This window comes from Platichthys flesus, chromosome 6 (assembly GCF_949316205.1).
Source record: "Platichthys flesus chromosome 6, fPlaFle2.1, whole genome shotgun sequence".
Taxonomy (NCBI): Eukaryota; Metazoa; Chordata; class Actinopteri; order Pleuronectiformes; family Pleuronectidae; genus Platichthys; species Platichthys flesus.
The window spans coordinates 5,533,190-5,549,293 of NC_084950.1; the positions used below are offsets into that span (position 1 = coordinate 5,533,190).

At 45.0% G+C, this 16,104-nt stretch overlaps 2 protein-coding genes across 7 annotated transcripts in view; one reads left to right on the plus strand and one right to left on the minus strand.

Moving 5' to 3' along the window:
• The first annotated feature begins 138 nt into the window (after positions 1-138).
• Positions 139-13,027, plus strand: nup205 (nucleoporin 205). Its single transcript, XM_062390701.1, has 42 exons — positions 139-177; positions 1,050-1,192; positions 1,351-1,522; positions 1,662-1,806; positions 1,961-2,120; positions 2,269-2,497; positions 2,654-2,818; positions 2,910-3,085; positions 3,221-3,337; positions 3,494-3,631; positions 3,732-3,882; positions 3,997-4,202; positions 4,397-4,579; positions 4,720-4,770; positions 4,937-5,146; positions 5,272-5,509; positions 5,605-5,794; positions 5,977-6,097; positions 6,264-6,345; positions 6,487-6,651; positions 6,740-6,864; positions 6,960-7,074; positions 7,376-7,525; positions 7,625-7,699; positions 7,840-7,997; positions 8,113-8,193; positions 8,314-8,505; positions 8,619-8,820; positions 8,925-9,023; positions 9,124-9,272; positions 9,456-9,647; positions 9,770-9,891; positions 10,135-10,267; positions 10,426-10,552; positions 10,664-10,737; positions 10,821-10,949; positions 11,204-11,330; positions 11,466-11,638; positions 11,764-11,893; positions 12,054-12,182; positions 12,293-12,369; positions 12,472-13,027. The coding sequence occupies exons 1-42, from the start codon at positions 150-152 to the stop codon at positions 12,622-12,624; spliced, it is 5,982 nt and encodes a 1,993-aa protein (XP_062246685.1). The 5' UTR covers positions 139-149; the 3' UTR covers positions 12,625-13,027.
• Positions 13,028-13,834: 807 nt separating this feature from the next.
• fgd4a (FYVE, RhoGEF and PH domain containing 4a) overlaps positions 13,835-16,104 on the minus strand; it is a 48,132-nt gene continuing 45,862 nt past the window's right edge. For all 6 annotated transcript variants that reach the window (XM_062390703.1, XM_062390702.1, XM_062390706.1 and 3 more), the window contains one exon: positions 13,835-16,102. In XM_062390703.1, the coding sequence (XP_062246687.1) occupies positions 15,839-16,102 (264 nt within the window). In that variant the 3' untranslated portion in view covers positions 13,835-15,838. The remainder of the gene's footprint in view (positions 16,103-16,104) is intronic.

The following is a 16,104-nucleotide window of genomic DNA, read 5'->3' on the forward strand; positions in this document are numbered from 1 at the left end:
ACTGGATTAATAATCTAACGCACACATTGATTTACAATTTTAAATATCATTCCGAAAAATTGCACTTGGGTATTGATACAGAATTTATTATTTTTAAATTTGACACTGGCACAGGCCCGGAAGCTTCTCTCCAGTTCTCCGGGTGAATCATGGCGGCGCAGATGGCGGTAAATTCGGGTATGTACAACAATTAATTCATTTATTAACTTCAGTGTGTTGGGTAGCTGCTGTCTCTTGTCGTTTCGTAGATAAACGCGTACATATTTGTGTGTCAGCGCCATTTGTCGAACGCTTTGACCACATGTGGACGTATCCCACAAGTTCCGGCTCTCCGGCTGCTAAGCTAACCTAGCCTAGCCTGGAAGTAAACGATAAGTTAGCTGGCTTCGGTTCAGTAAGCAGCAGAAAAAAGGACGAGTTCACTCTTATTCGTTTTCTCTGTAGAACAGAAGTCCAACTAGATGTGACCTCTCTGCCATGTTGCCTCCAAACCAGTTCACTTGCAAACAAAAGTGAAAGCAACTGAGTGAAGAAGCAAATCAATGTTTGGCTTCACTTCCTTCACATGTCACTGAGCATGTGGGTTTGTTTTGTTGTGCCAACACTGTAATAGTTCAAGTCTGGGCTTCCTGCCTGTTAACCTGTATATAACAGGAAAAGTGTATATTAATTGATATGAGGACAATGGTTCATATACATGTCGTATACTACTAGCAGTGTGCAGGCTAATCCTAGGTTTAAAGCTTCATCACCATGAAGTGCCAGACTTACAATGTCATTTATGCTCATTATTCCCGTGCTCCAAAAAAATCAAATGAACTAAATGAAACCTTTGAATTCGAGGATTAAGAGGTGTGTCCCAATACTTTTGTCCATATGAAGTGGTAAAGGATTGATGATACCCTACAAGTTGTGCATCATGTATACTCAAAAGCTTAAAAGCAATGGAAACCAATATTTGTTAGAGAATACGTCAGCAGTGGTATATGTTAGGTCTGTGCAATTGTGATGGGACAACACACCAATGATGTCCCCTCTATCCCAACCAGGAGCCAGTCTGTGGGGGCCGATGAAGGAGCTTTGGGAGACGGTGGATGGGGCTGTGTTGAAGAAACAGCCAGAGAGTGTCCACATTCTGGACCTGCAGCTGAAGAAACACAAAACACACTTTCTGTCACTTTTTAAGAATCCGGTGAGATGCTGTGCAAACTTTAAAATTTCACATGTAAATGTTATAGTATTCTTCTTGTGCTACAAACATAGACGTAACTTTGAGAGGCTGATTCTTAGTATAAAGCGTCTCCTCTGTCACTGTAATATCAATAACCTCTGTCCTCTCTCCATTTATAGCCAAAAAGTGCAGAACAGAGAGAGAAGGTGCGTAAAGCCAGCACAGAGGGCATCGCCATCCAGGGTCAACAGGGGTCCCGACTCCTCCCTGAGCAGCTTCTGACAGAAGCCTTCATCCTCAGTGACTTATTTGATATTGGAGAATTGGCAGCCTTAGAGCTTCTGTTGGCAGGTGAACTGGACATTAAAAAAAATAACATATACATACATAAATGTTTTTTAATGATGTTATGTTGTGAATTTGCTGACTGTGTATGACGTATTAGCATTTCACAAAAGTGATTTTATTGTTTACATTTGTCTTTCTACAGGTGAGCAGCAACAACCTCATTTTCCAGGTTTGACACGAGGACTTGTTGGTGTGTTGCTCTACTGGGATGGAAAGCTGTGTGTGGCTAACTCTCTGCGGACACTCATCCAGTCACGCCACGGCAAGACCTTCACCCTGGATCTGAGGTAATAATGTTATGTTAGTCTATGTCAAGACATGACAGGTTTTTTTAAGGGTCCACAAGATGAGCGAACTATAGTTCTGTGGTTGAATGATCTTTTTCACTGTAACTCATTTTAATTGTTGTTGACCTATATTGTTGTCTGTGTTGTCTCTCAGTGGGGAGCTTGTGGCTTTGACGACACGTTTTACAGATGAACTAATGAGCCAGGGTCTGACCAAACGCATCCTAGCCTTGGTTTCTGAGATCAGTGTGGCGCGTGAATTTGAACGGCTGCAGAAGGAGCGCGGCCTGGGCAATGAAAAACACAGGAAAGAGGTGTGAGCAAATCTTTTGTGTTGATTTAAAACAAAAATAATCATCTTCTCATTGTATTTACTTTGAACACACTTGACTGAAAATAAATATATTTAAGTAATGTACAGAGAGAAATATGGACACCATTAACTCCCTCCGTTGCTTCTAGGTTTCGGAACTCATAGGTGATTGCAGACAGGCACTGGCTGACAGCCTGTTTTCATGGACCTGCCAATCACCCTTGAGTAAAGATGACACTCTGGCTCTGATTGGTCACCTGGAGACAGCGAACGTTCAAGCCGACGGCTCATTGGATCATGTGAACCAGGCTCTGGTCATGGCTCTGCTCTACTGCCTGGATGTCAGCTTTGTAGAGCAGGGGACTGAAGATCGAGAAGGTGGGGTCATGTTTAATACATATAACCCAAAGATTTTAACTTTAAAGTCACTAGTTATATCCACTAAAATGCATGTACTTGCAGTTGTATAACATTGCTGTTAGTTCCAGTGTTATGCTTTTACAGCTATTGAAGGCTTGTCTTTGTGTCTTTCAGATCTGCTCCAGGCTCTGCCACTGCTGACGGAGAGGCAGTATGTAGCTGCAGTGCACAATCGTCTGATGGATGGCCAGCCGTGGAAGGTTCCAGGCCTGCAGGCTGTGTGTCGTCTGGCCTGGGCTCTGTCCCTGAGGGTCCTCTCCCAGCTACCACAGGGATCTGGTAAGCCCTCTATTTCTGCCTCGCTTGCAGGAATAATAGTTCACAAAGATAACAGCCATTTAAATGTAGTCTGTTTGTGTGTGTTCTGCAGCCCTGGTTGAGTTCACTGAGGCTGATGAGACTCTTACTGACCAGGCTCTTCTGGGAAATGTCTTCCTGTTTATGAGGGAGGGCTTGCTTGGATGTGAGAGTTTTGCACAGGAAGAGTTTTACATCCGCCGCCTCCATTCAATCATCACAGACTTCCTGGCACTCATGCCTATGAAGGTGAGAGATGCCAAAAATATTTTGGGATATCTTTTTATACTGTCAACCTTTCCAGAATTGGAAATACACTGATTCATTATTAGCCTGTGTTATTTTGTATCTTGATTATATTATTTAATTTTGTTATTTTTAAAGGTGAAGCAGCTTCGTAACCGTGCTGATGAGGACGCCCGCCTGGTGCACATGTCTCAACAGATGGACAGCGAGCTTCCGTCATCTATGCGCAAGGACTTGGACCACCTCATGTTCCTTGTCAGTCTTTTTCTCATACGCCTGCATATGTGCACTTCAGCTAACCATTTCAGCTACATGTAAAAAGTAGAAAAAGTGTGTGAGAAAAAATGCAGCAGTTGCTTGATTCTGTGGCTTTAATTATGTCTCAGTTTGGTTTCTGTTTCGTCTTTTCAGATCGGGGAGTTTTACAATAAGGACTCCTTTGGGCTGGAGCTGGGCCTTGAGTTCTGGTCTCCCACAGAGTCTCTCCAACAAACCTCATTGCAGGGATCTTACCTGGGAATGGCCCTTCAAAGGCCTCCACATAAACAGGTAAGGGCCGTATGTTCTGATGCCAGGTTGGATGTAGTGAAAGGTATAGAACAATTTAATCAATCCTGTTTTTTCTCTATTTCCTTATGATTTCACGCAGGTGGTTCTGTCCAAGTTTGTCCGTCAGATGGGAGACCTTCTGCCCTCCACCCTTTATATCTCCTATCTCCGTATGCTTAAAGGCCTCGCCAATGGTCCTCAGTGCGCACACTACTGCTTCAGCCTACTGAAAACTAACGGAGCCACACACAGTGAGAGCCCATTGTTTCTATAACATGCAAAACATTGTGAATTTATTCTCAATTGTTGTTTTATTTAAAGCATATTTGAATGACTGCAAACTAACTTCATGCACATGTGCACAGGTGACAACATTCAAGGAGTTTCTGGCAGCCCAGTGTCTTGGGAACATTTCTTTCACTCCCTCATGCTCTACCATGAGAACCTGCGGCGAGACATTCCAAATCCAGATGCTTCACAGTACCGCCATCCGCCACTGAGGGGCATCACCCAAAGGGAGCTGGAGGGGCTCACTTCATTTTTGGAGCTACTCACCACCATCATTACATGGGTATGTCACAACATTCACCACAAAGATGGGCAGGTTTTGTTTGTGCTATTATCACATTGATTAGAAAACAACAATAATATCAAGATCAAATTATATGTTCACCTAACGTCTGGGAAAACTATTTAAATGTTTATCTAACTGTATTGGGGTTGTGTCTCTGTGTGTGTGTGTGTGTGTGTGTTTGTTTTTCCTAGAGTGAAAATGCTCGCCTGGCATTGTGTGAACATCCTCAGTGGACTCCAGTTGTTGTGATGCTTGGGCTGCTTCAGTGCAGCATTCCACCCGTCCTGAAGGCCGAGGTCCTGAACTGCCTCGCCGCCTTCGGGAAGTCACCGGAGATCGCTGCTTCCCTCTGGCAGTCACTGGAGTACACACAGGTCAATGTTTAAAAAATTTCCTTTTTATATTCAGGTCATTCTTGTACTGTTTTGACCTTGTCTTTTCTATTTTTCAAGCTTGGGTTGTTTATAAGTTTTGTGTCAGACCTTCTAAAGTGTTACTCGTTTTTCTACCACAGATCCTCCAGACTGTTCGAGCCCCAGGACAGAGGCAGGCGGCTGGAATTGAGGTGAGTGAATGTCAAACACAAAATAAAAATGAGTGAAATTAGAATTTGCTAGATTCTGTTGGCAATTCATAGATAAACAATATGAACGATTTATGTAATGAAGAATTTAAACTTATCTTTCATCTTGTAAAAAAACTTGGGTTGATTTGTTGTTCTTGTCTCTTAGGTGGAGCTGAATGAGATCGAGTCGAGCTGCGAGGAGTACCCTCTGACACAAGCCTTCTGTCATCTGATCAGCACACTAGTCGAGTGCAGCCTTCCTGTTAATCTGGGTGCCGGGCTACGAGTCCCAGGCTTCCAGCCCTACCTGAACTTTTTGCGGGACTCTGTGTTCCTCCCCTTCCCCACCAGAGCATATCGTCGTCCAGCTGAGAAGGTAGAGTTCTCCCCCTGTGTCTTCACAAGGTTTAGACGTGTAGCTGCAAACATGCATATATTCTCAAATTCTCTACTCTTGCAATTGTTCATTTATCCTGCTTTTTTTGCTCTGCAATCTCTCAGTGGGAGGTGGCAGACTCTGTTCTGGAGGTGTTCCACAAGCTGCTGCAGGACTACGAGCCCCAGCCGTCAGACTTTGTCCAGGAGATAGTGGAGCTGCAGGGTGAGCAGCTCCCAGCCCACAAGCCCCCTGGCCACAGCATCATGTTCCATCTGCTCAACGACTCGCCCACGCTGGCACTCTGCCTCAGCCTGCTGGAGGAGGGTGTACGTCAGCTGGACACTTATGCACCTTTCCCTGGTGAGAAAATATACACTGCTGCTGTTGGAGAAAAGGAGAGGTAGTGTGTATGTGTTTGTTCTGAGGTCATGCAACATTACTGCCCCCCCCTACAGGTAAAAAACACCTGGAGTCAGCGGTTCTGCACTGCCTGTGCTTGTTGGACCTGGCTCTGCAGAAGGAAGTGGTGTTTATGGATCTCCTCAGGGAGAGCCAGTCCTCCCTGTTGGTTTCTCCCATGGAGCAGCTCCTCCAGGGTGTCAGTCCTCAAACCCGACGGGCCGATCACATTGTCAGTATTGCCAGGTAAGGTAATCCAGGTCATGGTGCAAACTGTGTCATTGTTTTTTTTGCTGAGCCAGTTCTGTCCTTCCTTTTTGAAATGTCAAACCTCACTAGGGGTCATAGTCTGTAATTTATGAAAGATTATACATTTTTAAAGTTTAAATGCGTACAACTAAGTTGGGAACCTTGTTTGTCCCCTGCAGGTTCCTGTACCACGGCAGCACCAACCCAGAGGCTGCGTTCCAAAGTGCCAAGATCCTGCGTCGCATCGCCAGCTACCCAAACATCCAGAACAGGCTGGTTGGAGATTTCACACATGACCAGGTATAAGCAAATCTCAAGATTAAGTCTACTTCTCTTACAAAGGAATTTGATATTTCACAAAGTAAGCTTTATGAAAGGTGATATTTTGGCATCAATTACCTTCATAATTGTGAAGTTGTTGGAACTTCTGATGTTAACTCCAGAACCCTGTTCTTCTGTCCCTTAGACAGTGAGTGACAAACTGATGGCAGGCTTTGTGGAGTGTCTGGACAATGAAGAGGCAGAAGAAGGAACAGAGAATGGAGATGGTGAGAGAAAGAGAGGTTTCCTATATATTCTTTCTTTCATGTAAAATTCCATGTTTGATATAATTCTTACTGTTAACAATGTGAAGTGTAAACCCGTGTTTTGGAAGAATCATGCTCAGACTCCGCTGCCTCTGTCTCTAGACTCAGACCAACAAAATAAGATGGCAAGAATCCGACATGAAACCCAGATCCATATCCTGAACCTACTCATCAACTCCTTGGAGCTCAAGACACCAAACCTGTCTCTTTACCTGTTGGGCTACGAAGTCAAGAAGCCTGTCTCCTCCACCAACCTCCAGGACCCAGGTCAGACCACATCTCCACCACTGAAATGTGGATTTTGGTAGCTGTATTTGCAATATATGTTTATGTCACAATGCTTGCTGTGCTGCAGGTGTGTTGGGATGTCCACGGAGCTGCCTGCATGCCATCCTGAGTCTGCTGCAGAGAGGAACTGAGAAGAGATCCGGACCTGTGATCACACAGCAGGCCCCGCACCTGGCCGAGCTCTGTTACCAGGTACTCATCAACCATTTATGTCCAGAAGCGTTGATGTATTTATTGGCATTCAGATTTCTTATTTGTCTTTTTCTGCCATTGTCTTCCTCTCTAAGGTGATCTACCAGCTGTGTGCCTGCCCCGACACATCGGGACCAACCATGCGCTATTTGAGGACCAGCCAGGACTTCCTGTTCTCTCACCTGCAGCACATGCCCTTCATCCTCCCCGGTGAGTACAGGATCCCTGCTGATCTGCCTGGTCCTGAAATATGTAGCAACAACAACATCTGCAAGGATGTGAGAAAGGGACGGCATGAAACACGAGGGTCAGGAAATGGGAAAGAAGGAAATGAGAACAATTAATTGAAATCAGAGATGATGATGAATGTGAGGAAGAATAAAGAAAGCCAGGAAACAGCAGCAACAATGAACTCTTAACATGTCACAGTTTTTCCATCACTGATAAAATGTGTTAAAATACAGTGATAATAATTGTGTTGTCTTCCCGCTCTGCCCGCTCCGCCCTTCAGGTAACCAGATCGCTGCCCTCTCCCAGATGTCTTGGCTCATGAAAACAGCTGCGATCGAGCTGAGAGTGACGTCTCTGAACCGCCAGCGCTCACACACGCAACGGCTCGTCAGCCTCCTGCTGGACGACCAGCCACACACCCAGCACACAGGTGTGTAGTGTGTTTCTCAATTGATGCTTGGATTTCAAAAGTAATTTAATAGGGGGAATTGTTTTTAGGTTTAAAATGTAAACTTACTTTTCTTTTCAGCTGATGGAGAGTTCGGGATGGAGGAAGAGACCAGATCAGTCAGCGGCTTCCTACATTTCGACACAGTTTCTAAAGGTTTGTGACATTTCAATGAACAAATAAAATATTAAATAGCTGTAATATATTTAGCTTTGACTCCGCTGAGGTTTGTCTTGTTTCTCAACTAGATTGTTTTTTACCTTAACCCTCATGTTGTCCTTGTTCAATGTCATCAGTGCGCAGGAAGTTGCTGAGTGTGCTGGACGCCATCGATTTCAGTCAGGACATGCCCGAGCTCCTGCAGCTGGACTTCTTTGAACGCACTCAGATCGAACAGGTGATCGCCAACTGTGAGCACGTCAACGAGCAAGGACACACTGTGTGCAACGTCAAGGTGAGTCTCCCATTTTAACATGATTTTCTCTTTCCCTGTTACGTTGTTTTCAATATTTTTGGGGATTTTCTGTTGAGTCAGAGGCATTTATCATATAAAGTACTTTTCCTTCCAGTTGCTTCACAGAGTTCTGGTTGCTGAGGTGAATGCCCTGCAGGGAATGGCAGCCATCGGACAGAGGCCCCTGTTACTGGAGGTGATAGAAATGACTTCCACTGTCCAATATAATCTTGTTACAACAACATGTCCAGCGTGAAATGCTCTATTGGAGTTTTTCCTATTCTTATTTCTGTCCCCGGTTGTTTGTATCTTCCAGGAGGTGAACTCCATCCTGCAGCAGGTGGTGGAACGTAACCGCGTCCGTCGCAGTCTCAGTGCAAAGCGACATGCGCTGCGGTCCTGGAGGAGCCTGGTGGAGGTGCTGCTGACCGCCTGCCCTGCTGACCTCATACCTGCTGATGACCGCCAGCTCATTATCAGAGACCTTTTGCTGGACCTGCATGATAAGGTCAGTGAAGACATCTGTCACATGGAGGCTGATCATGTCCAGGAGGAGGTTTAATTCTTCTTAAATCCAAATATTGTTATAACTAAATGAAAACGTTGTTTTGCATTGTCCAGGTGTTATCTGAGGACGCAGCAGGAGAACTGATGCCCATTGTTGCCGGGGCAGTCTTCACTCTGACTGCCCACCTCAGCCAATCAGTGCTGTCTGAGCAGCAGCAGGGGGAGGGATTAGAAGCATCCTCAGGCTTTGCCTCCATTGCTAACTCTGCCCTGCATCTAGTCCTCCGCAAGCTGCTGGACTTCATCCTCTGTACTGGTCAGTAATGACCTATGACCTTCTTTCACTAATAAACCAACATTTCTTACAGTGAATGTGTTGTGGGGATAATTCATAATGATTTCGGTCGTTTACACTTTAAGGAGGCGGATACCAGCGTCTGCGTGCTCACCTGTATGGCTCTCTGCTGTACTACCTGCAAATCGCCCAGAAACCTGAGGAACCCGACACTCTACAGACAGGTACACTGTGAATTCACATTTGATATGTACAGTTATTTTCTGTCAGAAGAGGTTTGTAGAAAGGTTTATATAATCAAATCTCTCTCCGTCCCTCCATCAGCTGGGAAGGCGATGTGGGAACGACTCACAGCCCCCGAAGACGGTTTCACCAAACTCCAGAGAGAGAACCTCGCTATCATCGAGAGTTATGGCAAATCCCTCATGGAGGTTGTGTGCAGGGACGCCTGTGACGGCCATGAAATCAGTCGGGTAAGAAACAAATGTTTTCTTTATCTATGATTCCTGAAAGTCTGCTGATACTGAATTCTGATTGCATCAATGCTCTAATACTGTTAATTTTAGGCCATCATTGTCTTTAAAAACATCCTTTCCTTGTAATTATCATGATTTCTTCTGAACGTCTCTCACCTATCTCCTATCCCTGTCCTTCAGATGCTGGCCCTGGCCGTGCTGGACCGGATCCTGTCAATAGATCGACAGAATCAGTGGCTGGTTTACGTCTGCAACAGTGGCTACCTGCGGTCGCTAGTGGAGAGCCTGAGACGAGATGATGCCGCCCTGCAGACCCTGCTCACACCTCAGCCACCACTCCTCAAACCACTCTACATCTATGAGAGCAAGATGGTGAGGAGACGTTGACGGCTCTGGTTATAATAAAGTCTGACTCAAAAAGCCCCTTGAGAGAATGTTGTGTAAATCTGTACATACAGGATTATGACGATATCATCTCAATTGGGTGTTTTTAGGCTCTGATGACTCGTGTGGCGAAGACAGGTCAGGGAGCCGTGGAGCTGCTGCGCTGTGGACTAGTGGTGCAGCTGATGGAGTGTCAGGTGTTTGACATGGTACCTGACAGTGATGCTCACAGGTAAGGTTCTGAAAAGGAAAGAATAAAATGCCTTTTTAATGTTCTGAGAAAATATCCATAGAGGAAAAACTCCCACTTGAATTATTCTTAAATTGATTTCAAGATCTCTGTGCTGTGATGATAACTCCTCACCACAAGTAACAGCTTCTCGGCTGTCGTCAGAAAAGCCAGGCAGGTTTATATTGTTACTACAACTGTTCTGAGTATTCCTCATGTTTGTGTATGTTCCCTTGTGCTCTCCAGGGGGATGAGGGACACGTCAGGATTCATCCCCAGTCCTATGGATCGTTATAGGCAGATTCTCTTACCCACCTTGAGACTGTTCCAGGTGATCCTGACCTCTACCAGCGTGAATCACCAGCAGGGGGCAGCACAGGTAAGCACAGAAGATTGTTTTATTTTTCCCGATAATGATTTAGGTATTTTTCTGTGATGTGCTTATGTGTTCTGTATCTTGGACAACAAGCAGTTTCATAAATGTTGCAAGATCAGCTATCCTCATACCCATTTGTTTGTGTGTGTCTGTTTGTGCAGGTTCTCCAGTGGCTCATAGTCCACGCAGACACCATTCAGTCCTTGTTACGCTGTCATGAGCTCAGCATGGGATCTTTGCAGGAGCTCTCTTTGCTCACAGGCATCATCAGTAAAACCGCTCTGCCAGGTACAAAGAAAACCAAGCACATAAAACTGAAAGTCTAATTTCCATTCTGCAAACCACATTTTCCCACACATCAGTGATTCAGTGAATAATAGTGTTGACTTGTTCTCTCAGGTGCCCTGGAGTCGGGTGGGGAGGTCAACAGTGCAGCTCTTATGGAGTTCCAGGGTCACATAAACAGATTCCAGGTGAGGCCGTTTTTTCCTTTTAACTCCAGGTACTATGTTTTCTGGCAGCTGAGCACAGTAAGTGACATGTTTGATCTCCCCAGCGTCTGTGTCTGTCTCTGCTCGGCTACCTGGTGGGGAGCGAGCGGGAGAGGTTGCTGAAGCAGGCTGAGATCGCTGTGCCGAGAGAGGCCGCAGAACGACGAGAGGAGATGGAGGTGGCCATGCAACAGGTTTGACAAAGAATGTTTGATAGATACAGTAAACTACACATATGGGTAAATGTATTTCTATCCCTGAGTATATAGTTTTTCCTGCTGTTGTGAAGCGTATGAGAGCTGCTCAGGTTTATTTCCAGGGTCTGATTTCAGTTTGTCAAACTGTATAATGGTAAAGAGAATAAAGACACTGATATAACGTGTTTGGAGTCTTCTTCATCAACTCTGCTGTGTCAGTGACCCTGAGAGGTGGTGTCCTCTTTCCCCAGGTGTGTGCCAACATCATGGAGTACTGCCAGACGCTGCTGCTGCAGAGCTCCACCCAGGCTCAGTTCAGCATCTGCCTGTTCAGCCCGTCGGGCAGCGAGCCAGCTGGCAGGGACGGAGGACGCACAGGTCAGTGAAGTTCTGCCCACAGGAAACAGAGGAACCATCTGAATTTGTGAATACATTCAGTGTCTGTCCTCCTGTTTGTCTCAATGTCTGAAGGCTAAGTTTAAGACTTAAATCATTATGATTTCTTCATTTTAGATCTTTCATCCACTCTGCCGTCGATGGCCTACTCCCGAGCTCCCAGTCTGGGTCTGGTCCTTTACCTGCTGAAGAACAGTGCTGCCGATTTCTTCAGGTTCCACCAGAGCCACAGACAGAGCCTGAGCAAACTGCAGAGTCTGGATCAGCTGCCTCCCGAGGAGCTCAAGGAGGTAATGATCCCTCAGTCTCCCAGTCACCACACTGGTGTACGCATGAGCAAACTGCTTATGTCGAAGTTCGAGTCAACAAATGAATGATTAAAAAGTTGAGTTCTAAGCCCAGTCCTCTTCTGTAGTTGTGCCAGGGTCTGGTGTCAGGACCCGGAGGTGTAGAGAAAATCTCATCAGTGCAGAGGAGCTTGTTGGCCAAGAGGCGACTGGTCCAGCTCGTCAACAACCGAGCCAAGCTGCTGGCCCTGTGCTCCTGTATCCTTTGGCCACTGGAACAGTAAAGGGGGGGGGGGGGGGGTTCTGACAGGGTCCATCAGAGGCTGTTGAATGTTTGTATTTCTTCAGGAAGCCGGAGTAGCACCAAGTAGAAATGTCCCATCACAAGTTGTTTTGCCTTGACCCACTCTTTTCTCAGACGTTATAGAGACGTGTCTGTTTGTGTTGTGGCGCCACCTGGAGTACTACCTGCTGCACTGCACCCCCACTGACCCCAAGGACTCCCTGATGCCTGGAGCCAGTTTGTACAGATCGCGCCTCACAGACGGTGAGAAGATGTTTTAAAAATATATTCACACCGGAGCTTAAGACTTCAGAAGCATTTTAAAAACAAAGTTGTGCTTGACTGTTTATGTATTTTAATTTTGTTTTCTCTAGACTCATTTGGCGGGTTGCAGCCAAGTGGAAGCCGCGCACTCAGTCTGTCCCGAGTCAGCCAGCAAGACCTCGATCTGGTAAGGAATGGATGTGTACATTCTACAGTTGATGATCTAAGCTCTAACAATTGTTGCATCTCATGTTTACTGCATCTCTTAATTCCTGTTTGTCTCCCGCAGCTGAAGAGCGACATGGTTGCAGGTTTTGGAGAAGCTCTGCAGAGGAAGCTGCTGGAGGTGGAGGGCCTGTACAGCCAGGTCCGCTCCCGATACACCTTCATCCAGGCCCTGGTTCGCCGGATCCGGGGTCTGCTCCGACAGCCCAAGAGCTGAGACACACACACACTAACACAGAGACTGGCCAAGACTTCAAATTCCCCCTCATTCAATGAAAACCTCTGCCAAGCATAGAAGACGAGCAACTACAGGAAAAACCCCAAGGACTGAGACTGTTCTTCTATCAATTCCCCTTTTCTTGCAACATCATTTTTACCGACCTGTCCAAGCTCCCTCTCCGGAGTATTATGGGATGTCACTATCATCACAACACGTGCTACATTCTGTGTGATCAATCTTACGTATGTTTGACTAACGTTGTGCAAGAGTTGAGAAATCGAATTGCAGAGCAAACTTAATAAGGAAGTTTTACTCGTTTAAGGAAGTATTTGATATGGTTTTGTTTGATTTGATCTTTTTTTTCCTTTTGTGAAAATAAACATTTTCTATGTCTGTTAAATTCTTGTTTTGTTCACAGCAACCAAACAGCAAACCTCCTTAATGAAACCAGTAAACAAACCAGAGGTTTTAAGTTCTCATGCTAAACTGGAGTCAGTGTGTGTAGTTGTGAGTTTACACAATTACTTCCTGATTCGATTCCCTGTTTCACAGCCACATTCTTACTCTGAAACTGGAACTTCTCAGTTTGTCAGACGAGCTTCAGGTGAAAACAAACACTTATTTATCACTTACACTGTTTGTACAGCGATTCTGTTTGTACAAATCTGAATTTGAGTTCCTAGGGTCACTACGAGAAAAGCTTTTATGTAGCTTTTTGTATTTGTTTCTTAATGATCCAGATATTAACACGTAATACAACAACAAACAAGACCAACGTGACGGTGATAATCATCTACAAGTAAACTGGACTGGTCAGTGGGAAAGACTTGATACCTAACTGTCCCTAGTTTGAGCGATAATGTGGCGTTTCAAGTTATTCTCCACTCACCTACTTCACCTTATCATTACTTATGGGGAAGCGTAAGTAAATATGTCACTCTGGTAATCCTTTAGACTTAGTCTTAAATTAAACTTGTTGAAACCCCACCCTGTCATAGTATCGACCGTTCCTGACAAACGGCCACTACTACAACGACTTCACCCATTTTTAGAATCATGACTCACTATGAAAATCCTCTCAAGAGAGAAGCAAAATAAGGAAACAAAACAAGACGCTTCTTTGTGAAAGTAGCATCACAATGAGACTCGCACTGAAGTGACTCATAAAGTCAAAGCACGTTACAAACAAGCTTGGTGCACACGTTATTTTTCATTATGCTGTTTTATTTCTTTGAAGGGACACTTTATAGGACTGTAAAGTGCGTAGATTCTCAATCCTTTTGGGGGGGGGAAGAAGGGACATTTAAATCAGGATGTACATTCAGATCCAACAACAGAGGGGGGTGTTTTGTGCTCTTGGTTTTTCCTTTTTTTGAATACTGAGGAGGAGGAGGAGGAAGAGTTCAGAGGACCGAGCAACAGCATCGAGTACAACAGGATGTTGTGGATGAAGAAGCATCACTGTGGAGATTATAGGCACATTTCCCCCTTTAGTCCTTCCAGCGCTGCGACTGGTCGTTGTCCCACAGAAGAACCGAGGTGATGCGTTTGTAGAGTTAGTGGAAATACATCTGCTCATAGAAAAAAACTAAACATCTGCCTACTTCTTCTTCTTCTTCTTCTTCATCGTGGATAGCGAGGGAACAAATGTTGTGCTACTATCAACAGAGCATGCTCGTCATTCTCTATAAATTACTTTTTTTTTTAAATAATAATTACAGCATTACAAAATACATTTACGTTTCTCCCGCGAAAGCTTGTTCACTGTCTGAGATTGTGCTGCATGTGAAGAGAATCTCTCTCCACCTGACCTGAGGTCTGCTGCTGTGGAGCTGGACGATATATTAATAAAAACTGCACTGCTCAGACTGTGGTGGGAGCAGCCAATGATAAAACACAATTAATTAATTAAGATTAGTCTATTTGCACCATTGTCTTTAATATTTAAACTATTATTTTAAAAGGGACATTCCAGCTCAAGCTGTTAAAATTGTTTTAATATTTAAAGTAGCTTTTGAGTTGCCAGTGGTGGGAAAGTAACTTTCTACATTTTAAGAAGATTTATCTCACTTTTCACTTTTACATGAACCTCCGTCAACATGTTATTTTTTTCACTCCTGTCGGGTTGTTTGTTGTAAACAAGACAAAACAAAAACTACTGATCAGATTTACACAGTTCTTGGTTGAAGGGTCAGGGAAGAACTATCAACTTTAAAATTTTGAAGCACTTTCTGTGACATACGATTCTCCAATGGGTGTTATTTCAGGCATATTAAGATGACTGGTAACTCTATACAGTCTCAGCAATTTAGTGCAGCTTGATTGAATGGCCCAGACTCCGCCATAAGGATGTAGTAGACCACTTTCATAGGGAACAGGATACAGTACATTTAAGTATATTTAAAAGCAACTCTTTTACTGAAGTAGGAAAGTTGATGTGGTACTTTCGCTTGAGTATATTAAAAAAATATATTTATTCCTGGTCTTATCTATCTGTCTATATATCTATGTATTCAATTAGCAAATTTGTAGAATGGGTGCATCCAGCTTCAGAGCAGACAGACACGTCAGCTCAACCCGAATTTGATTCGACTGAGTGAAGAGAGAAATTATCTTTTATCTCCAGCACACGGTCATGTTGTCACTTTTGAAACCATCGTCTTTAGCAAAGAAAAAGGGGCACAATACTGAGAATGATTAATGTCATACTTAGATGGCTTTTCTGATTTCTGTACATTAAAAACACGTGTTCCTTTTCATAAAAACAAAAACATTTATACTATACATGTACACAGCTGAGTCACAGCACCAGCAGACAGAGTTTGAATCGTCTTCCAGCTTCGATTCACGTGCTGTCGTCCTCTGGCTCAGGAGGATTTGGCCGAGGTCCATGAAGACTGTAGAGTTCAAGCTGTTCTTATTTAACAGTGCGAGTCTCAGGGACTTCCACGAATCTCCTCCGCTCTAGTGTTGGTTGTACCAGAGATCCTTTAGTTATCCAGCACAGCTCTGAATCAAAGTTCAGGAGAAAAAATCCAGGAGGAAACCGAGGAAACAGGAGAGCTACGAGGAGCAGGCAGCTGATCCAGCACTGATTTCTGTTTGTCCACTGAATCTGTAGAAGTCAGATTCCAAGACGCCGTGGAGACGCACCCGCCCATCCCGTCTCGGGCAGAGGCTCGACAGCTGTCTCCCTCACAGGGAGAGGCCTCTATGAGCTGTCGGTCGACGCCTCCTGGGTGCCGCTGTCCTCCGTCACGTTGGTGCCGTTGGTGGGGGGGCACTCTGGCACCTCTCCCGTCACCGCCACCCGGATGACCTTGAGCCAGCGCTGCTTGAGGTCCTCGGTCTCGGCAGAGAAGTTGTGGACGGACTTGGACTGGGAGAGGCGGAAGCTGGCCGGCGTGTCTGTGGGCCGGACGCTGTCGTCCACGGAGTAACCCAGGAGGGGGATCGTGCACTGGGCCTTCACGTCCT